The following is a 23,141-nucleotide window of genomic DNA, read 5'->3' as shown; positions in this document are numbered from 1 at the left end:
TCCTGTCAAACCATTGAGTACCCAACTTAATCATAAATTAAATACAAAAATATTGTTATTTAATAAGTATTTATCCATTTGGTTTAGTTCATCAAAAGTCATACTAACAATGCAATATGACCAGTAGGTGTCACTGTGGTATCTTTTTTCAAATAGAATCTCATTTGTGTGGTCTCAAATGTTTGCTTTCTTTCTACCGCAGATGACCCATGTATTATCAGTATAAAAATAAAGTATACAAAAGTATAACAATAACAAGAAAAAATGTGCCAGATGAATGATGACAATATAGATGTAAAAGATGCTTTATAGTACATTGTGACATTTCTAGCTGTTAGGCCTTATAAGACACCAATTCATGAGTGCAGTGATGCCTATGTTTAGGCAAGAACGATTCTAAGACAGCCCCTGCCCCGATTATACTATGTTATTGGGGGGCCCAGAATTACTGTTGTTCAAAAGGGCCCAAGTCCTCAGCAGCGCCCCTGCAGACCCAGAATGCAAGTAAGCATTGAGTGTCCAACTTTGTGACACCACCAAGGGGGCAGGTCAAGGCTAATTGAGAAAGTAGTCAGTTTCGCATTGCACCCAAGAAGAAATGGAAGCTTTAGCGAAGTTCTACAGAAAAGACTCGTAGTCACATATTCTGTTTATAACTTGTTAACCAATCACAGCTCATGAGAAACACTTGTTCTCTTGTGTACTTGCCATGTCATCCATTCATAAATTCCCTAGCCAATCACAGTCGATTCACAGTCACATTGCTACGCCTCCCATTAATTCAATGAACCTACGAACCAATAGGAAATTAATGCACTTCTTAAAAACTTCTATGTCTAACTCCCCTCCTTGCTACTTTCAGTATAAGCTGGCTCCGACGTCTCCATCACCACCCCACTGCCACCAGTTGGTCCAGTCTGTCTCAAGCTATGCCGGGGGGTATGCTCCTCGACCCTGCCATGGTCTATCGGCAGGATCCGACATCCCCGCACTGCTCACCAGTCTACGGACGGGGGCCTACGCCAAAGTTTGTTTCGTAATAAGCAATATGATTTGTTTGTTCGTATTTTCGCTTAGCTTAGCATACAAAACTAGCTACCATGCTAGCGGGAATCCCATTTTCTGCCTATGGTTTACTAGCGTGCTAAGATAGCAACACAGAAACCACTGAACTGCCCAAGATACACCATGTCACTCAACAACAAAATCCAATTGGTTGGAACATTGACTGACTATCAGTTTGTTCAGGTAGAATCCCAGGAAATGGTAAAACAAATTAAAAATACAATGACACAACATACCACCCCAACCAAACCTTATAGATTAAGTAAATTATATATAAATTGTCAAGATTAATCAGACATATTAATCGTCCCATTACAGTTTATGCAAAATTACCCATTTGAATGAGGACAAAATTGACGACAAGTTCATAACTGGGCAACTCTGTTTGCAAACTTCGCCCAGTTTCACACCAATTTGTGGGAATACATGAGATTACATTTTCACTGGGAATTGATTTTCCCCATGCACATGAACGCACGATAGGTTTCCTTTATGTCTAGTAGCCTATGCTGATTGCTGTGTGCATGGGATTGACGTATGTGCAGGGTAGAAATTTGACTGAAATTGCATTAAATCAGGTTGTTTTAACTAATATTATGCTGCAAGATGGGGTTTTGTCCACTACATTTAAGTTCCCTGTTATAGACTAACTTGCCATATTAAAAATTCCCAGTTTATTCCCATTAATTCCTAGCCTGACGTAGTCATACTCAATTGTGGGCGGGACTAAGTTCGGAATGGCACCCAGGCTAATTAATTCCCGTTCATTCCCGTTAATTTCCGTATATTCCCGTTAATTCCCATGGAAAGTTTCCAACTTTGAAAATTCTCGGAATTTTGCAACCCTAGTTAAGAACCAGAACCACTCTGATCAAATTCAAAGTGTGCGTCTTTCAAGGCTGTGCTGCTGCTTGGGTCTGCATTATAACGTCTGCAGTGAGCAGATTTCAGGTAGAATTTAAATGATAATTGTTACCACATTATGCTAATTTAGTAAACCAAAATTCACTGTCTGACTGACCGTTTTTATCACAATGTAAAAATGCAGGGAGTCAAAATGAAAGCGGGGTGCGCGCATCAATGCACTTGTTGTTTCTAAGACCCTTGGCTACTGTTCTCAGAGCATTATGCTTTCTCTGTCTATGATCTGCAGCTTTTCTCAAATTATGGGCCTCCTCAACAATTAACCTACTAGTCCACGTAGCCGCAAAATTAAGTTAAGCCCGGTGCTTCACACGTCTAATCATTTGCAGCAAGATTGAATGGAACTGCAGACTGAAAAATATACCGCAGTCCTGCACATTTTTTCCACAAAAATAAGTCACGCTGAGAGGCATGTATGATTCTAACTGTCTCACTGAATTGCATTATGCACAATCAATTCTCACTGGTATCTGCTGGACAACAAGTACCAAAACATGATTAGTTCATAGATTTCACGTTTCCCCATCTTGCCTGTTCATAATTCGGAGAAATTCTTGAATTGTGTGCATGTGTGCGTGTACATGTTTATGTGTGTGTGTGTGTGTGTGTGTGCGTGCATGTGCTTGTGTGTGTGCCTGCGTATGTGCCTGTGTGTGTGCATGTGCATGCATGCGTACATATGTCTACTGTGTGAGTATGTGTCATACGCATGATTACTGTGAATGTATGTGTGTGCGTGTGTATCTGTTTATGCACATGTGTGCATATGGAATGGGTTAACATGACCCCTGGAGGCAAACATTGCCCTGGAGGCAAAACATTGGTCATCCTAGGCCCTACGGTTCTCAAGATATTCACAGAAAACTCTGTTGGTGTACGGTCACTAAATGTACAAATAATTTTTTTTATTGTATGGCCCCCCATGAACGAAAGTTCACGAAACTTGGCACGCATTCGGAGGGTGTCATAATGATCCTACACTTTCAATTTCGTGCAGTTTTGACCATGTCAGCCAGAGATATTGTGATTAAAACACCTAATTTTTTGCTTTTTAATTTTTAACTAGGTGGCGCTATACATGAAATAAGTGGAAATGGGATGGGTTGACATGGCCCCTTAAGACCAACATACCAAAAAAGGTTGTCCTCCTAGGCCCTACAGTTCTCGAGATATTCACAGAAAACTGTCTCCGGCCACCTACAGGCCAGTTGGTGTACAGTAACATAAATTAATTTATTGTGTGGCCCCCCATGAACGGAATTCCACGAAACTTGGCGTGCATTCAGAGGATGTCATAATGATCCTACACTTCCAATTTCGTGCAGTTTTGACCATGTTAGGTCACAGATACCTGCGATTACAACACCTCATTTTTACTTTTTTGTTTTTAACTAGGTGGCACTATACATGAAATGAGTTGTTATGGAATGGGTTAACATGGCCCCTTAAGATCAACATACAAAAAAAAAACCCTACGATTCTCGAGATATTCACAGAAAACTGTGTCTGCCCTACCCTCCTTTTGGGGGGTCCAGTCCAGTGGGGGGGCTACAGATGAAAATGAAAAACGATGGTTCCATGCTATCCATGTGAGGCTACATGCCCACCAAGTTCCGTGTACCCCGGTCTTTCAGTGTCCCGGGAATCCTTGTCGGAAATTTGGCCATGCGAAAAAGAAAAAAAAAAAATCTGACTAAACCTATATGACCGCCGCTTCGCTGCGCAGCGGTCATAATAACCTAGGCTAAAAGTTTCCCCAATCAGAAATACTTATTAATTTGCTGTCATCAACTATAGACATAGCCCAGTCAGCACACATATGTCTCCAAGACGCTTGGAAAAGATCTGAACAGCTTAATTACATTTAGAACGTCTTATTATGACCGCTGCGCAGCGAAGCGGCGGTCATATAGGTTTAGTCAGATTTTTTTCTTTTTTGCATGGCCAAATTTCCGTCAAGGATTCCCGGGACACTGAAAGACAATTTGCAATTCAGTGAGACAGTGAGAATCATATATGCCTTTCAGCGTGACTTATTTTTGTGGAAAAAATCTAGTTTGATCTGATCTTACAAATGTCGGCGGCATTTCACTGTCAATGTTTGTCATAGTTCTACATCTACTGGAGATCTTAATGTCTTAAATACGATCGCGTTCCATTTAGTCATCTTATTTTGACCTTACAAACGGCGGCGTCAGGACACATTTGAGTTCTACATCTGAGAACTAAGATTTCCAGCATGTAGAAGTCAAATAACGCTTATGAGCGCTCATGCAATGTGTGCATCCCTGCAGCAAGTGAAACTGGAGGTAATGTGGGGTAGTAGCAACAATAGTTTAAACAACAACGTGGCTTCTATAACTATCAATGGAAACAGCATAAAAACTGCTAATCATAATCTTTAAATTGACATTAATTAAGCTGGCTATACGCAACACAATTTATTTATATTCCCTTTGAATATGTTTGGGTAGACTTCAAACGTTTTTAAATTTGAGCTTACAGTTCTGTCATTATTCTGTGTCCTTTACATTTATACAAGGTATTATAGTTAGGCATATTACTAATCCAGTGATACCTCAACATAATTTCTGAAATGATTTCTTCATTTGAGATATGTCTCCATGTAGAGTAGCCTAGTGTCAAATAGTGAAGTGATAGCAGGTAGATCATGTTAGTGATGGGCGAACGAAGCCTTGTGAAGTTTCTTCCTGATTGTATCGCAAAATGATCCGAAGCATCAAAGCATCGAAGACAACACAGTGACATCTGGTGGTCAGCAGAAATGACAGCGGCTATGAATTTGACACACCCGAACAAAGCTTACAACAAACATGAGGGACAGAATGGACACATGCATATGGCATGAGATGACTGAAAATTAAATTAATTAATTAGAACTAGGGTATACTGTTTGAATATAGCCTAGTGTGTTCAGCATTTGAATTTACGTGTGTTCAGTTGGTTTTAACAAACTGCAGCAAGAAATGCAGCCGTCTGCTATATGGCAATATCAATTTACTTTAAATAAATAAAGTGTAGGCGGTAACACTTTATTTTAAGGTTCACATGTTAGCCACCAATACTCATATTCACAAACTCATATTCACAAATTTCTTGTTCATGATGAATTAGGCCTTTATTATTGATATAATCTTAATAATGACCTTGTAAGCCTTGATCTCTACATACTAATTAGTAGTAAGTACCAAAATAGAATATGCATAACCTACTTGTATACTGTCTGAATAAATCCCAAATAGTAGGAGAACAGTTGTAGAATAAGCAAGTGTATGGCTCAACCTCATTGCTGCATTTCACTGCCCAGGTTGCTGTGTGAAATAGCACTTAATAACTGGGAGATTGGCTCCCATTCTAAAGTGGAAACTGGTTCCTTGGTAGCAAGCACATTATCATCAGTAATACCTCTGCAGAATGTACTTATTAGTCATGAATTGGTTCCATATTCTAAAGTCAGGCATTATTATTATTAAAAATTATATGATGGGAACAGTCTAGACTATAACTCCTGGTCAATACAGACATTCTTTACCCTTAATACATTGCTAGTGCATACATTGTTCATTCAAAATATGGTCCCTGTTCTAAAGTAGAGGCTGGGACAATGTTTATTTAACAAGTTCTGTAAACATGTTACATTGTACTCTGAATGAGATCACAAAGCACAAAAAGACTAGCAATACCTTCTCCCAATACTGCTAAAATACTAGTCCACTCTGGCAAGTAAAAAGCAAATGTTCTTTTGTGTGATTTCTTTACTGCTACTGTAGTTTTCAGGCAAATAGGCCTGCTGTGTACAAGTTTTTGATATGTGGTAGGTGGGATATGTGGTAGGTGGGTCCCGTTTCAGAAGACCACCACAGGTGTGTTGAATGACAATTCTTTTGCCCTTTTTATTTGTTTAAAAGACTTGTTTTTCCTGTCAGTTCTAGTTAAAACTAGCTTTTGCTAGTCTTTTTGTGCTTTGTGAGCTCATTGAGAGTACATTGTAACATGTTTACAGAACGTGTTAAATAAACATTGTCAGTGCTGTCACTTTTCTCATCTTCTTTTCTATTGGTAACACCCTCCCAGCCTCTACTTTAGAACAGGGACCATATTTTGACATATCATGACTAATAAGTACATACTGCAGAGGTATTACTGATGATAATGTGCTTGCTGCCAAGGAACCAGTTTCCACTTTAGAATGGGAGCCAATCTCCCAGTTATTAAGTGCTATTTCACACAGCAACCTGGGCAGTGAAATGCAGCAATGAGGTTGAGCCATACACTTGCTTATTCTACAACTGTTCTCCTACTATTTGGGATTTATTCAGACAGTATACAAGTAGGTTATGCATATTCTATTTTGGTATTTACTACTAATTAGTATGTAGAGATCAAGGCTTACAAGGTCATTATTAAGATTATATCAATAATAAAGGCCTAATTCGTCATGAACAAGAAATTTGTGAATACACACCTAACAAATGGTTAATGTTGCCTAACACATGCCTTACAAGTCACTAATACAGGTATTAATTAGGTATGTATTGGTGGCTAACGTGTGAACCTTAAAATAAAGTGTTACCGTGTAGGCCTTATCCAGTAAACTGCCATAGCCTACTCATAACCAAACCAAGAGACATTATTTAGGTAGTGTGTTTTAGAACTAAACAGGCTGTTGTTAGAAAAAAATAATTCATGAAGATCCTTTCTTGCTGTAGGCCTACGATAGAGTAGACGTAACAATGAGGATGATCAAACCGGCGACGTGGGTTCAATCCCCGTGAGTCACTTTACGAGGAATTTTTATTAGGCTTATGCAATAACAAAAAATATTTGAAATTTGACTTCAAAACTTTGAAAAGTTCTTTAGCAACAATGATTGCTGAGTAACTAAGACACGTAACACAGGTTTTGTTAAATTAGAGCAGTAGGCTACAGAGAATACAGCAGTGTTGCTCCTGTTGGGTATCAGGGCAGCTGCAAACTTTCGAATCCAGCAAAACCCGTCGGTGACGTTTGAAGCTTCGGACGTCACCAGTCACGTGCTTATGCCAATTTGATAGAAGCTCCAACACACTGTGTCGAAACAATTTGCTTCACGGGAGTGATACAAGCTTCGGTGCCTCAGTGTCGAATGTCCCATCACTAGATCATGTAGGCCTACATGTCACATGAGTCACACAGATGAAGGGTGCTGCTTATTCTGTCCCTCCCACACTGCATTAAAATGGTGTGTTTAGCAATCAGAATTTCAAAACATTTTCGGGGGAGAAACTTCCGGACACCAATATAGTCCGCACCCCTTTCAGAAAATACTTACAACGTCCCTGTAGGGAGTTATTTATAATTTGGCCGGATTGTTTCACTTTCCTATCCCACAACCCCCATACTTTTAAAAAGCTTGATATGCCTCTGAGTTAGTGAATTAGCTTAACATTGTGTGCTGATAACCTGCAACCATAGACAGCAAAAGAAAGCAATTGTAACCTGCAACCGTAGACAACAAAAGAAAGCACTTGTAGCCTAGCCTACAACGTCTGTAATTGCTGCGTGCGTGCACTACTCAAACAAAAGGTGTGCATGCATATAGTTCTGCATTAAGTTGTTTTAGATAACGTGTTTACTTTACAGAAAATTGCAAATAGCCAACTGTCATGCAGTTAATGGTATGTTATGGTAAGCTAACTTGGTGTGCACACACAAAGGAAATTCTCTCTCGTCGTTGAGTAGCCTTATGGCCTATACAGTACTGTGCAAACGGCCGTACACCTGCAGGCGCGCCTGATTGTGTGTCCAAATTATTGCATTTCCTGCAGTAATGTGCACTATGCAGTGCAAAGCTATTTTTCATGTTCAAAGTGTAGCATTTCCTGCCTCTGAATCTCACATTCTCTGAGTGCATTTTTGACATGAAATATAATTATTTTTCATTTTCTTTTATGTTGAATGCAATCATAGCAAAGTCTATTGTTGCTCAGCAGGCATGAGAACTTAAAATGTAAACCAAAAGGTTAACAAAGGACTCTCTGTAGCTTGCCGGTTAAACAGGTTTTCACCCTATGTGCTGACACGCTTTTTAGCACAAATGTGTCTCCAACGTGCTGTCTTTTGAGAAAGTAGCGTTTAGAATAAAAACTGATTGTGATCTCCTGGAATTTCAAAGCACACCCACACAGCTATGCACTACCAGTTGATTTTCCCAAAACATACTGTAATTGTCAGACCTTAAAAAACATGTTCCCATATTTGTGGATATTTTTAACAGCATAGATGTAAAAGAAGCTTTCAAATGCATTGTGATACTTCTAGCTGTTAGGCCTTATAAAATACAATCATGACACTTCATGAGTGCAGACATGCAGTATACCAGTCATTTTGGGGCTTTATGATGCTTTGTGCCATTTTTAAATGTGTTTAAAATGCTTTATGGGCCCCAGCTGTGGCGCAACTGGCTGGGGCACCTGCACCGTATGCCGGCGACCTGGGTTCGATTCCCGCCCCGTGGTCCTTTCCGGATCCCACCCCTGCTCTTTCTCCCATTCGCTTCCTGTCACTCTCCACTGTCCTATAATTAAAACCATAAAAAAAAAGCCCCAAAAAAAAAAATCACCCTAAAAAAAAAAAAAAAAAAAAAAAAAAAAAAAAAATGCTTTATGGATACTGAGGTTAAGTCTTATACTTCTATTACAGAATATTGTAGATTTATTAGACACTCAGTTTATTTAGGTTTTGCATTACCTTTGTGCTGGTTTTCTTTTAAGGGGGATTTTCCACATGTTTGTATGCATGCAATCTGCTAGCAGTCCGTCTGTATGTCTCCTGAAAAAAAACATTGGTGTAGATCCAGTTCAAACATCCAGTTTTCATGATGGTGAACAGAACAGAGGAGAGGTCTACGTGCAGTATGTGCTTTCTCTGTAACTTGCACGCTCTGCCTTGCATCACCTCGTTGCACGACATCACGTCACGTAACATTTCAAAATTCCAACCTGTTAGTAAGCTAGGGTTTGCTATTGCATACAACTTCATTTCGAAAGAAATACTGGACTATGTTTTTTTTTTTTTTTTTTTTTTTTAAACGGCGACGAAATTGTGAATTTCCAGAGCGTGTTACTCCACACTCGGCAATCGACTCCTACGGACTTTCCCCTAAAGATGCCAGATGCAGCAGCAACATTTCCGGAAAGGTACTGGCTTGATGAAATTCATTCTGGACTCTCTATCCGACCACATAAAGACCTCGGGATACTTCGGTTTGGTTTTAGGGACCCTATACTCACTACCACGTAAGTGTAATGTTGTTTGGAACTGTAGAAGAGGTATAAAAATAGCGTTTTGTAGCGGCGAAATGACATGCCCTGGTCACTTCCAGGCTAACGAGTTTTGACTAAAAACGGTAAAATCGAACTTTCTCAAAACACATCCGAATGACATAATTTTGATGTCAACTCAACGTATGTACTCCCAATCATCCGTAAATTGATCTAAAGTGCATTTTACTCCGGATAATTCCTTTAAGCAAGGTTTTCCTATTTGTGTGTAGAGTTTTGCAAAAATAGATAATAGTTACAGAAAATGTGCTTAAGCAATCAGAAAAAACTGTAATTGTAATCACACAATGAAATCAATGAGGAAAAAGCCAACCTTGAAGGGAAGCAACTTGAATGGGTATTGATTTAAGTTGAAGTAAGATGTTTTATTATTGTCATTGTTACAATTTCATTGTTCTGAGTGTATTCGGGTAAGGTATGAATGTGAGTGAAAAGGAAAGCAATGTTTTCCTAATGGTGTCAGATTACAGGTTGACAGCACGCCCATTAGGTGTATGCTACAGCAGTAGACTTTTGGACACACAGGATCGATCCCTGAGAATAAAAGAGAATCACTACTGATAGAGCATCTCATCTTTGTTTCAGGAGAACATCTATATTCATGTAAGTACAGCCAAAAATGCATCTAAATAATTATATGAATGAATTAACCTGCATAGCAACAGAGCATGGCACAGCAAAAACACAGGACCGCCTGGCTGCTCTGCTGATAAGTTGGGAAAATAGCATTAAAGTTGTGTTTTTAGTTGCAGTGGAATTCTGTATACAGAATTTTTAAAATGTCTAAAAACTACAAATGTTTTTCTTTTACATAAGATTACGTGCGGCACACCTGAAAGCAAAACGATAGGATATTCTACTGAAATTGCAATGGAGTCACAACATTCAGGTTTGTACTTATACATAGTGTTTAAAACCATAGTCCAGTGTAATGGTGTTTGACATCATAAAATATCATTACCAAAGTATTGTAAAGAGTATTGTATAGAGTAGCTTTATGTTCGTACAGCCATGATTATGCAGCGCATCTATTCTTGGCTCATGGACTGACAGTGTGACGTCAATTCAGACACAAGCTATTTGGAAGGCAAATCAGAAACAGGTTTAACTGGTATCGACTGAGTCCCTCTGTAAAATAATCTTTCATATCTTAGTTCTATCTTAATTGTAAGGGTTTTTTTTGTTTTGTTTTGTCTTGCTATGGCTCTCTCACAGGACACTCAGCTAGCCGGTTCAGGCAAGAGTGCAACTGCAAATGGCATTCTGGGTAAGGAGGTATTTCTTGAGTCCAGAACAACAGGTTGCAATGCCCAGCAATGGGAGTTCCAGGGGCAGGGCATCTGGGTTATTGACACTCCTGGGCTGAGCGAATCAGCTGAAGTGAAGAGGGAGATCATGAAGAGTTGCACTTTGGGGCCTCCTGCACCAACAGTCTTCCTGTTTTTGGTCGACCTCAGCAAAGGAATAGATGGAAAGTGGAAACAGTATCTGTGGGTGATTGAGGAGATGTTTGGTAAAGATACGTTGATGCATGTTATGATTCTATTCACACAAAGAGAAAAGTTGACCAAGGTGGTGTTTGAAAAACTACTGAAGAGTGAAGAGACGCAGGACCTGATTGGAAAATGTGGAGGAGGGTACCATGCTGTAAACAGCAAAGCAGAGATAGAACCATCTCAGTTGGTGGAACTGCTGGAGAAGATAGAAGGCATGATGAAAACCACTAGAGCTCAGCCTTCGAAGAATAAAATGACGGATGTGAGGATTGTGCTTTTGGGCAAGACTGGAGCTGGGAAGAGTGCATCAGGAAACACCATCCTGGGGAGAGACGCTTTTACAGCTAAGCTCTCAACCAAATCTTTCACTAAAACTTGTAATTTGCAGTGTACTGAAATAGCTGGCAAACAAATTATGCTGATTGATACACCAGGATTATTTGATACAGAACAGAAGAACCAAGACAAGCTGAAGTCTGCGATAGAGCAGTGTGTTGTTATGTCCCTTCCTGGGCCTCATGTGTTCCTGTTAGTGATCAGATTAGATGTGAGATTCACAGAGGAGGAGAAGAATGCAGTGACGTGGATCCAGGAGAACTTTGGAGAAGAAGTTTTAAAGTACACCATAGCGCTCCTCACTCATGGAGATGCGTTGGAGGGACCATTGACAGATTTTCTGAGTGAAAATGGTGATTTTTCATCTCTTATTGATCAGTGTGGGGGTAGATATCCCATGTTAAACAATAAATGTGAGGACAGATCAGAACAGGTCAAAGAGCTAATGGAGAAAATAGAGACCATGGTGGAGATGAATGGAGGAGGGCACTATACCAGTGAGATCTATGAGAAGGCTCAGGAAAAAATAAACTGGGAAAGGAAAATATGGATTGCACAAGGAGCTGCATTAGCAGCAGGAGTAGGAGCAGTAGTAGCAGTAGCAACAGGACCTGCAGCAGTAGCACAAGCAGCAAAAGAAGCAGAAACTGCAGTGGTAGCACAAGTAGCAAAAGCAGCAGGCACTGCGGTAGCTGCAGTGATAGCAAGAGTAGCAAAATAATTTGGCATACACCTTATATGTTAACAGATCAGACAGAAGAAGATACCTTAAACATATGGAAACAGATCAAGGACTCAAACGGATACATGCCCTCTCCTTTAGAGTAGACATGATGTTAGAGGAAGACTGGAAATATGAAGCGAGCCTTTCCCTTTCTGTCATTATTGTTTAATATTCCCTTCATAGTTTTCCCCCCATTCAAATTGTATAATATTTTACACTCACTTGGTCAGATGAATGAGAGTGGAATTTACATGCATTGTAACAGAGAAGTTCCGCACATTTGCTCTCAATTTTTTTTATTTGAGTTCAATCCCCAACACAAGTGACGTTTCGTGCCCTTTAACTCATTGAATGCCAAGCTGTTTTAGGGAGCTTTGTCCTAGAGTGCCAGCAATCTAGACCAGTGTTTCTCAAACTTTTTCAGACCAAGGACCACTTAATCAATAAAAAAAGCCTCACGGACCACCTAGCTAAAAAAAAAATAATAAATTAGACCTACTTCAATAGTAAATTACACAATAGGCCTACTCACTGAACCACTTTGATTGTATTATTGTGTCAGAGAATTCATATGATTTAAACTGGCATGGCTTACATAGGCAGTGTTGCAGAAATGTTTGGATTTACATACAAGTTGGTTCAATATTGCAAACAACTCATCTATATTATATTTTACCACGTCTGCTCGCGGACCACTTGGGCTAGCTTGCGGACCACCAGAGGTCCCCGGACCACACTTTGAGAAACACTGATCTAGACCATTGGTGATGATATTTGTACAGCCACAGCATATTGTGTGTTATAGCTATGAACACGTAGAATAGCTCGATTTTGAATATCATTACTACGAAAATTACACATAAGATGAAGTTGAAGTCAAATCAACAATGCATTCTGACTTTATTACACATTTTCTATTAATTTGGCAAGACATTAAATTAAGACATCAATTAAATTCATTCCACCATAATTTTGACACATTTCAACCAACAGTTCACCAACAATCCCTTCACAATTCAACATCAGCAACATCTTGACATCATGTAATGTTTCTGATGAACCATCTAGTAGAAGTGACACTATCATAGATATGCATTTATCATATATTACCATTATTATGACAGCCGCGCAGCGCAGGTTTAGTCAGATTTTTTTTTTCTTTTTCGCATGGCCAATTTTCCGTCAAGGATTCCCGGGACACTGAAAGACCGGGGTGCAAGAAACTTGGTGGGCATGTAGTCCCACAAGGATAGCATGGAACCATTTTTTTTTGCTTTGATCTGTAGTCCCCCCCGCTGGACTGGACCCCCCTAAAGGAGGGTAGAACAGACACAGTTTTCTGTGAATATCTCGAGAATTGTAGGGCCTAGGAGGATCATTATGACACCCTCTGAATGCACGCCAAGTTTTGTGGAATTCCGTTCATGGGGGGCCACACAATAAATTAATTTATGTTACTATACACCAACTGGCCTGTAGGTGGCCGGATACAGTTTTCTGTGAAAATCTCGAGAATTGTAGGGCCTAGGAGGACCACCTTTTTATGTATGTTGGTCTTAAGGAGCCATGTCAACCCATTCCATAACCACTCATTTCATGTATAGCGCCACCTAATTAAAAACAAAAAAGTAAAAATGAGGTGTTGTAATCGCAGGTATCTGTGACCTGACATGGTTAAAACTGCACGAAATTGGAAGTGTAGGATCATTATGACACCCTCTAAATGCATGCCAAGTTGCGTGGACTTTCGTTCATGGGGGGCCATACAATAATTTAATTTATGTGTACATTTAGTGACTGACTGTACACCAACAGAGTTTTCTGTGAATATCTTGAGAACCGTAGGGCCTAGGATGCCAATTTTTTGCGTATGTTTGCCTCCAGGGGCCATGTTAACCCATTCCATATGCACACATGTGCATAAACAGATACACACACACATACATTCACAGTAATCATACGTATGACACATACACACACAGTAGACATATGTATGCATGCATGCACATGCAAACACACAGGCACATACACAGGCACACACTAGGGATGCACGATATATCGGCGGCCGATATATTATTAACCGATAAGTGAAAAAATGAAAATATTATTATCGGTCCGATAACAGAATTCTGGCCGATAATTTGCGCCGATATAATTTAGGCCTACGTAAGGTCCGTCCTGCTACACTGAGCTACTTGAGCTTGGTTGGCTATACTTTTTCCTCAATATAATGTTAGCGGTGTGAATGTATTTCACCATATTTCATTTGGGAATCTGTGCATCTCAAAATCCTCTCGTGAATGATCCGCCATTAACCTTAACAGAGCGGAGCTCAGCCCTATCTAGAGCCGTCTTGTGCACTTTGTTTTGTGTTTGCACTTTACCGCGCTGGTCGGGGAAACAAATAAACAAACTCGTTAGTGGGACGAGTACATAAGTAGGCCTAGTTCTAAGTTGTGTTTTAGTATTATATTTGCATTACTTTAGCTTGGGTTTTGTATTTTTACCTAGAAATAGGCTAACCATTCGTGCTTCAGTTCCAGACAGGTCATTATTAAAACCTTCGGGGCTAACGCCTTTCATTTCTGCTGCAGCAGGTTGTGCGCAACAGAGTAGACGTAAGATACAGTCTGAGGAGTTGCAGCTTTATTCAGTTACCCGCAGTTGAAACTAAACCTAAGTTTCCCTCACAAACTCTGATTTGGTCGCTATACTGTAGCTTATTCCAAGCTGAGCCGTTTATGAGCGTTTAGTGAAATCTATGAACTAATCATGTCTTGGTACTTGTTGTCTAGCAGATACCAGTGAGAATTGAGTGTGCATAATGCAATTCAGTGAGACAGTTAGAATCAGATATGCCTTTCACCTTTTGTTTTAGCCAGCAGCCAGACCAGAAGATACCCTGACTTTGCTGAATTACTGAAGCTAAGCAGGCTTAGTTAGTACTTGTGTGGCGCCCCCTACGGTACAGTTGACTACGCCACCCCTTAAGCTAGATTAGTAGGGTAAGTGTCAGAGCAAGGGGAACTCTTGTTCCAATCAAATGTACACAACACAGGTTCTAGAAAAGTAAAAATACAATCTTTATCTACAATATTTTTGGGGCTTTTTATGCCTTTAATGTGACAGGAAAGTGGAGAGTGACAGGAAGTAAGTGGGAGAGAGAGTCGGGGTGGGATCCGGAAAGGACCACAGGGCGGGAATCGAACCCGGGTCGCCGGCGTACGGTGCAGGTGCCCCAGCCATTTGCGCCACGACTGGGGCCAAAAATACAATCTTTATTAATAAATATTCTTGTAAGTGTCGTTTAATGGTCACCAGGTAGGTAAAACACATAGATACATGGGTACAATAAACGCCCAACCATCGGCGCAGGAGCCAGTAGCACCTTTGAGAAACACTAATGGGAGGCTAAGGTCTCAAGATCACATGTAAACAAAGGCACAAGACCTTCTTTAAGTGATACACGCTAGAGTTCAATGTACACACTGCAAACCTCACAGCACTCTGATGAACATGGTTTAAAGACGTGGTTTAGAGATTCACACTACACAGCACCGCAAACTCCAAACTTTAAGTGAGAACGAGTGAAAGAAACCCGCTTTCCCATGGAGTCTCCTACTCATGCGCTATCCTGGCCACACCCACCTAGGCTGACTGCGGAAGGGGAGGGGAATTTAAAGAAGTAAAAAGTAAAGAAAAAACACTCTAGCCCGTGGCTACAATACATATACACACATACAACAACTACTACCCCCACAGGCTAGAGGAAAATAAATAAAAAAATCAAGGAAACAAGGACAGGTACCTAAACAATGAGCAGCACACACACACATGCAATCACAGTATAGAGAACAGCAACTAGCGAAATGGTGTAGCTGTACAGATCTAAAACAAACCCAAAACAAAGACACAATAAAAATGCTTGCAATCATTCTCCCAAGCACAAATATGAACCATTACACATGACTTGCATTAAACATGACCAGTCTCCACAGACTCAATGGCCATAAAACTCCAGATAATTTGTTTAGAAAATAGATAGCAGGCTTTCATATATTAATGATACCATATGAAAAGATACACATAAATATATATATATATACATATACATCCACATGTCAGTCAGGACATAGCTTAAGACATACCTGTCGTAGGGTTAACAATGCATGAGGGGTCAGTTTAAGTTTACAGGTCACATCCCACCGCAGACACAGTATTCAGCAGAGCTAAAAGAGAATGCATACACATTGTGTTACAATCAGACAGCTAGAAACAGTGTAAAACAACAGTCACGGTTGGCATCATACCTCGTTACACCGAGAACTGTTTTGGTATCACTCTGCCGTAACGTGCTCGCCCACATCGGCTAGTGTCTACCGCTGAGACTACCACGGCTCCGCTAGCGTCTCCTCCCCAACGCACTATAAACACGAACATTTACTTGCTAGCACCTAGCACAGGCTAACCCCCAGTGAAATAAGCGAGAAAATGCTTTCGACATACCTTAACACTCCAACACAGCACCCAAATCTCGGCTACATCCAACAAAGCTATAGGTAAAATGACGATATCCCGGTCTAAGGACCCCAGGAGTCTATATATAAGCCTGCCTCAATTGTGTTACGTGATTCAATCAGTGCCCATTCCACCCAGCAATTAATGACATAATTGGAACGTTAGAGAGTATAAGCGATGGAGGGAGTGAGTGAATTTAGCAGAAGGAGTGTAAGAAATACACTTAGGGATCCTACCCCTAACCTTGCCCACAGGCTACAATCGGATAAGAAACCTCCTTGGGAGAGTAGGTTCCTGCTGGAAGTGGGGTTTGTTTGCTGTCCAGTAGGTGGCACTTCCCTGTGGCCAAAAGCCAGCAAACAAATATCAATCCCAATGTCCTATTGCAGTGACAGGGACACTGTACTGCAGGAGATGTTTTCCTTTGCATGAATGTTAAATTGAGTTCCTGACTCACCATGGTTGTTAAAGATCCCATGGCACTTATCGCAAAGAATAGGTGGTATATACTTTACATTTGATGTTTGTTAATATTGTTAAATTATGGTGATTCACTAGTCCCCTACAGTATTTTGATGGAAGGAACCAGTTCTGTATGCATTATTGTAACAGATGGGCTAGGTTATTGGTAAAGTGGTTGAATAGCACGCTACACATGCGCACACTCATACATGCACACATACGACACGCACACAAACACATAAACACACATACACACACACACACACACACCCTCACACACATGCACACACACATACAAACACACCTACATACACAAACACACACACAAAAAACACACACAAAAAAAACTAACTGACATGCAGGCACACACACTCAATAAACACACACAGAAGCACACATATACACAAAAACAACCACACACTCTGCACACTCTCAATTACAAACACAAAAAAGGAACAAAGTAGGAAATGAACACAATTTGACAAATGTGACTTATTGTTGTGGAAAAAATGTGCTGGACTGCACGGCGGTCATTTTCTACTGCTCTGCGGTACATCTAGTTAGCGTAATCATTGTCTCACCTGTTCCCTGTAATCTTTATTAAGAGCCACTTTCTGACTTGGCATATTTCCTCACTTGTACCTTGTGAATTCAAAGCCAATGTGTACAGTTAACAGTTAAATATTGTTTTAGGATTAGACAGGACAAGGCAAAAGCATTTCCTCCATCACTGGAACATTTGAAAAATATATTTTTAGGCTTTTAAAGTGTTTTAATGGGAACTTTCACATGTCAAGAAAATGGAACGTGTTGGTATCAAATCAAGCATCTATGATAAATTTGGTATCAAATCTTGCACCTATGTTGATATCATATCTTGATAAATTTTTGGGTAAGGCTATTTGCACCCCTGGTACAATTAGCAGTGTATGCTATTCGTACCCTGGTGCAATTAGAAGTGAATTCTATTCGTACCCAGGTGCGAATGTGTCCTATTAGTACCCCATCTGGTACAAATATCAATGTATGCTATTCGTACCCCTGTGCATTTATTCTGGCATATTGATTACAATGTAATAATAATAAAAAAATCAAGCAACATGTTTTTTTGTTGTTACGTAACAGGGTGTGAATAGCTTAGCTGTGTAATAGACACTCTGAATAAGGTATCATGCTGTTTGCATCAATGTATAGTTAGAAGTGGATGCTATTTGTACCCTGGTGTATTTAGTACTGTACTGTATGCTATTTACACCCTGGTGCATGAACTAGCTAATTGCTGCAATCAAAACTTCCGTTTGAGAACTGATTTCTTGTTCAAATTGTGCGCCTTCTCTCCAAAGACGTTGGTACACATGCACACTCACTCAGGAATCAAAAACGCATCACACAGGAATCAAACCCCAGTCTCCCACATGCTAACCCATGTCTGTGACCACTATACTATCTTCATATGAACATCATATTCACAAAATGTCTGTTAACTAACAAACTGACGGTTGTATGTGTTCACTGAACCAAGGTTATGAAAATAAAACACAACTTTTCAATCTAAAACTTAATCTGAACATATGTTAGTGCCGAAACCTTTCAGAATTCTGGAAAACGAATATCCGCCATGTTTTTTGTGCACGTGAGCAACGTCTTTTTGTTGTTATGTCACAGGGTGTGAATAGCTCAGCTGTGTGGCCAAGGCTATTCGTACCAGGGGTGTAAATAGACACTTTTTCTGAGGCTTAAATGTGTACTAAAATATAAAATGGCTCTTGGCACAAACTAATATTTCTTACATGTGTTGAAAAAACAAACATATTATGGTGTGCCTTGTCTGGCCTTATAACTAAATCTGGATGGAAAAAATGGGTCACAACATGTCAGAAAGTGTCAAAAAAACAGGTGAGGCAGTGACAAGGCTAAGAAACAGGTGAGGGGTGGGGACAGAGACACTATTGACTGAAACACATGGCTATATATAGACAAAACATCACAGGCTACAAGTAAACAAATGTCCACAGCCACTCACCCATAGGCATGTAAACCATTTTTGATGCCTTCATACGTAGTTTGAGTAAAGCTCAATATTTTGTGCATGTTCTAATTGAAACACATTCTTTTCAATGATATGATTGTCTGTAAGGAAGACAGTCATACATGTGTAAAATACACATAAAACTTAAACGTGAAATTATTTTTTATCATTTTTAATGTGTGATAAATCATAGATTTTGATTACTTCCGGACATATTTCTACCTATTAATAATGCACTACAAGATGTGTTATATATATAGAAATGTAAAAGATCTGATGTGGTTCGGTTTAAAGATATAGTGGTCAAAAATTGCTATTTTTTTTATTTAATGCCATATTCAACATGGCATAACTTGGCAAATATTAATCTCTGGGCTTGCATTTGAAAACATCTACAGTCGTGCAATATTCCCTGAAAATTTCAAGCATCTAGCATGAATTGTTAAAACGTAATGACCCAAGGAACTTAGTGATTTTAAAAAACTGCATTTTATCAGACTAATGATCCTGTTTTTTAAGCCTCTATATCTCAGAAAATAAAGTAGATACACACCTAAACTTTTGCACAGTAGTTGTTGGGTATTATAGCATTATTGACATATTCCTTTTTGTCTGGGCAGTTTCCATACATGTTTCATATATCAAACAAACAACTACATCTCAATGTAACTTTACAGTGTAATCCAATCTGCAAATAAACTGAAAATAAATGGCTCTATGAAGGGATGTTGTGAATCTGACTGATCAGCTTGGAGCTCCTCCCTCCCTCTGACTCCTGAAGGAGGAAGCAAAGCTTAATGACAGGCGCCAGCCCTATTTCCTGCTCTGTTCTCTCGACAAAACTATTCTAGCAGGTGGGAATGAAACAAAAGGAATCAACTGGACATAATTGTTTTCAGAAAGAAGTTGCTGGTAAAATTATGTTAAAAAGACAGTAAAGTTGCTGTGTTTAATGTTGGAAAATGGCTTCAAAGGAGGATTTATCCTGTCCTGTGTGTAAGGATATCTACATGGACCCTGTGCTTCTAACCTGCACTCACAATATCTGTAAAGTCTGTCTGAAGCACTTCTGGAAAACTGAAGGATCCAGAGAATGTCCAGTATGCAAGAGAAGGTCATCAAAGGGGGAGCCACCACCTGACTTTGCCTTAAAAAAATTGTGTCAGCTATATTTACATGGGAGAGATGTATCTACAAGTCATAAGGTAAGTTATAAGACACATAAGACTATGTAATATACTATACAGCCTAAAATCTAGACCATTAATACTGTACAGTTATTTACTACAGAGAAGTCAAAATCCCATTGACATGCTGTTATTACTGTAACTCAACACTAGTAGGGTGACCTCACTTTCCTTTCCGTGTCTGTACAGAATATTTTAAAGTTACAGCATTTGTTTGCCTTTCAGAAAATTGCATGGAGTATGGGATATACCGTTGGAGTAACAAAAGAGTTACATTCAGGTTTGTAACAACATATGATGATGTGATGTGACTTTTCTTTTAAACCACTGCTATTTATTTGAACACAGCTGTATTTGTTTCTTACTTTCACTTTTTTTGTTTTGATTCGGGTCACTCTCAGATGAATCAGCCTCCCTCAGGATTGTGCTCCTTGGCCCAACCGGTTCAGGAAAGACAACGACTGCAAATGGCATTCTGGGAAGGGAGGCTTTTCCAGAGTCCTCAACAACAGTCTGTGCGGCCCGTAGTGGTGAAGTTCAGGGGAGGAGCCTCTGTTTGATTGACACCCCAGGGCTGACCAACGCTGCTGAAATGAAGACGGAAATTCAGAGGTCTTGTTCTCTGGGTCCTTCTGTACCAACTGTCTTTCTGTTGTCCATTGACCTGACCAAAACAAAGGAGTGGAAACAATATCTTGAGTGGTTTGAACAGATTTTTGATAAAGATGTCCTGATGCATGTTATGGTCCTGTTCACAAGAAGAGATCAGTTGACAAAAAAACGTTTTGATCAGCTGTTGAACAATGAAGAGACTCAGGACCTGATTAAAAGATGTGGAGGAGGGTACCACAGCCTGAATAGCAAAGCAGAAATGGGGACATCTCAGGTGAAGAAATTATTGGAAAAGATAGATGGGATGAAAAAGAAATATGGAGCTCAGGCATCACTTATCAGGATTGTGTTGCTGGGTAAAACTGGAGCTGGGAAGAGTGCAACAGGAAACACCATCCTGGGGAGAGACGCCTTTGTAGAGGATTTCTCCTTTGACTCTGTGACCAAAACCTGTCAGAAACAGTGTAGCAAGATTAATGGGCGGCATATTACACTGGTTGACACCCCAGGATTGTTTGGCACAAATGCAGAGTTAAAAAGTGAGATAGAGAAGTGTGTTGTCTTGTCTGTTCCTGGGCCCCACATGTTCCTGCGGGTGATCAGATTAGGGGTGAGATTAACAGAGGACGAGAAAAACGCAGTACAGTGGATCCAGGAGAACTTTGGTGAGGGAGCAGCACAGCAGTTGTTGTTCACTCATGGTGATATGTTGAAGGGAAAACCACTGGAGAGCAAGCTAAATGCAGAGCTCCTTGCCCTGATAGAGAGCTGTAGGGGTAGATACCATGCCTTTAACAACACAGAGAAGGACGACCAGAGTCAGGTGGATGAGCTGTTAAAGAAGATAGATGCCATGGTGGAGGAGAATTGGGGAGAACATTACACAAACAAGATGTACCAGGACAGGAAGGAGGAAGGAGAGGAAGAAACCGGAGGATGATAAAAACATTGAAAAGTTTAGGAAGAAGACAGAAGATGCAGAGAGAAAAGCAAATGAAGAAAAGAAAAGAACAGATGAAGCTCAGAGACAACTGAGAAATTTAGGAGTAACAATAGCAGCAGCAGCAGTAGAAGGAGCAGTAAGAGCAGTAGGGGGAGCACTAGTAGGAGCAGTAGTAAGAGCAGTAGGAGGAGCAGTAGGACCAGTAGGGGGAGCACTAGTAGGAGCAGCAGGAGGAGCAGTAGTAGGAGCAGTAGGGGGAGCACTAGTAGGAGCAGTAGTAAGAGCAGCATCAGAAACAGGCACAGGAAAGGATGAGTAACCAACTGATATTGATTCACCAGTTTAATAATATCACTCAATCTAGTTAAAGAAGCCCTATGCAACAATTTTAGCAAAAATGACCTTAATTATGCAGGTTGAGAGTCGTTCTGATGGTTCTACAACACTTTATGGGTCGTTTGGTGGGTGCTACGTCTCCCCCTCTCGCTTCTTCGTGGAAAAAACGAATATTCAACTTTCTGTTCCCGGTCTGAGGAAATCCGGATGTGACTCAGCGAAAGTATAATATCGCGCCTACAAAAATGTAGTCAGATTGTAGTTTCGAAGAAGACTGCAAAACAGACGCCGACTTGGCTTTGTTGCTGTTGAAATTGTAAGTAGCCTACCCTTGGGTGAACTTCGTTTTTGTAATGTGGTTTGATAGTCTCTTCAACAATGTGTTCTCGACCGTTTTATTGTGAGCCCTGTATGTGTTTAGCTTGGATTCTTGATGGCTAGCTCGCTAGCTAGTGGGGGATTAGCGTAGCAGTCACTTGCTACCGAAGCTGCAGGGGGAGCTGTGTCGTGAAAAATGCGAGCCCAAATCCGGCGAAAACCCAGAAACAGCGAAGGAATAACCAGACATGCATAGGGCTTCTTTAAATTGATTATGTTGTTAATTTAAAATGTTTTTCTTATTATTTGTATTCCAGTTTATGTCACATTAAGTTGAAAATATATCACTGCCTATAGGGTACTACATACTCGACGTTCCTGACCGGTAGCGCGACAATGTGACGTCAAAATGACGTAGATCTCTCTGGCGCGCCAGGATTTTGGCCGGGTAGCACACCACTCTTTTTTTTTTCAGCTGAGTGCGACAAACCGGAAACCGGAAGATGGACTAGTTCGACGGCAAGCGAGAGTTGCAGTTTGGAGGACCGTTTTGTTACAGTCGTGATTTTTTAATGGTTTGCTGGATAAGTTAATAAAGCTACCAGCGAGAGTCACAACCAACGTTCCCTCTAATTTTTTTCAGCACTGAGCAAATATTTTGTTTTCTGAGCGCACATTTCAGCACTGTGAGCAACCACACGACCTGCCGAAAATGACCACAAGCCTGCGTTAGCCATAGGGAATTATGGTTATATGACTGATAATGATCATAAGTATCCAGGGTGTTTAGTCATTTCTCAGCAGGTACAACATTTAAGTGGAACTTCAGTGAAAGAAAAATGCTAATG

General features: G+C 40.2%; 3 protein-coding genes across 3 annotated transcripts in view; all 3 read left to right on the top strand.

Annotated features, from left to right (window-relative positions):
• The first annotated feature begins 9,867 nt into the window (after window positions 1–9,867).
• On the top strand, window positions 9,868–12,711 carry LOC143124241 (GTPase IMAP family member 9-like). Its single transcript, XM_076285643.1, has 3 exons — window positions 9,868–9,935; window positions 10,149–10,221; window positions 10,548–12,711. Exon 3 carries the CDS (start codon window positions 10,728–10,730, stop codon window positions 11,883–11,885), a length of 1,158 nt encoding a protein of 385 aa, XP_076141758.1. The 5' UTR covers window positions 9,868–9,935; window positions 10,149–10,221; window positions 10,548–10,727; the 3' UTR covers window positions 11,886–12,711.
• Window positions 12,712–19,690: 6,979 nt separating this feature from the next.
• Window positions 19,691–23,141, top strand: part of LOC143117816 (GTPase IMAP family member 8-like) — a 344,603-nt gene continuing 341,152 nt past the window's right edge. Inside the window, exons 1-2 of the mRNA XM_076279294.1 lie at window positions 19,691–20,102; window positions 20,310–20,364. Of these exons, the coding sequence (XP_076135409.1) occupies window positions 19,860–20,102; window positions 20,310–20,364 (298 nt within the window). The 5' untranslated portion in view covers window positions 19,691–19,859. The remainder of the gene's footprint in view (window positions 20,103–20,309; window positions 20,365–23,141) is intronic.
• Window positions 20,504–21,636, top strand: LOC143117449 (GTPase IMAP family member 9-like). Its single transcript, XM_076279211.1, has one exon. It carries the CDS (start codon window positions 20,677–20,679, stop codon window positions 21,634–21,636), a length of 960 nt encoding a protein of 319 aa, XP_076135326.1. The 5' UTR covers window positions 20,504–20,676.

Source organism: Alosa pseudoharengus, unplaced genomic scaffold (genome assembly GCF_046254945.1).
Source record: "Alosa pseudoharengus isolate Yale_2024_CS ecotype anadromous, Long Island Sound unplaced genomic scaffold, YU_APseudo_1.1 YU_APseudo_1.1_scf_1, whole genome shotgun sequence".
In the NCBI taxonomy this organism is placed as follows: domain Eukaryota; kingdom Metazoa; phylum Chordata; class Actinopteri; order Clupeiformes; family Clupeidae; genus Alosa; species Alosa pseudoharengus.
Note: the sequence above shows the minus strand (reverse complement) of the source record. Positions and strands in the feature narration are given on the sequence as shown.

Coding starts and splice junctions, on each gene's coding strand:
- LOC143124241 (XM_076285643.1), top strand. CDS start 10,728: ATGAAGAGTTGCACTTTGGGGCCTCCTGCACCAACAGTCTTCCTGTTT.
- LOC143117449 (XM_076279211.1), top strand. CDS start 20,677: ATGAAGACGGAAATTCAGAGGTCTTGTTCTCTGGGTCCTTCTGTACCA.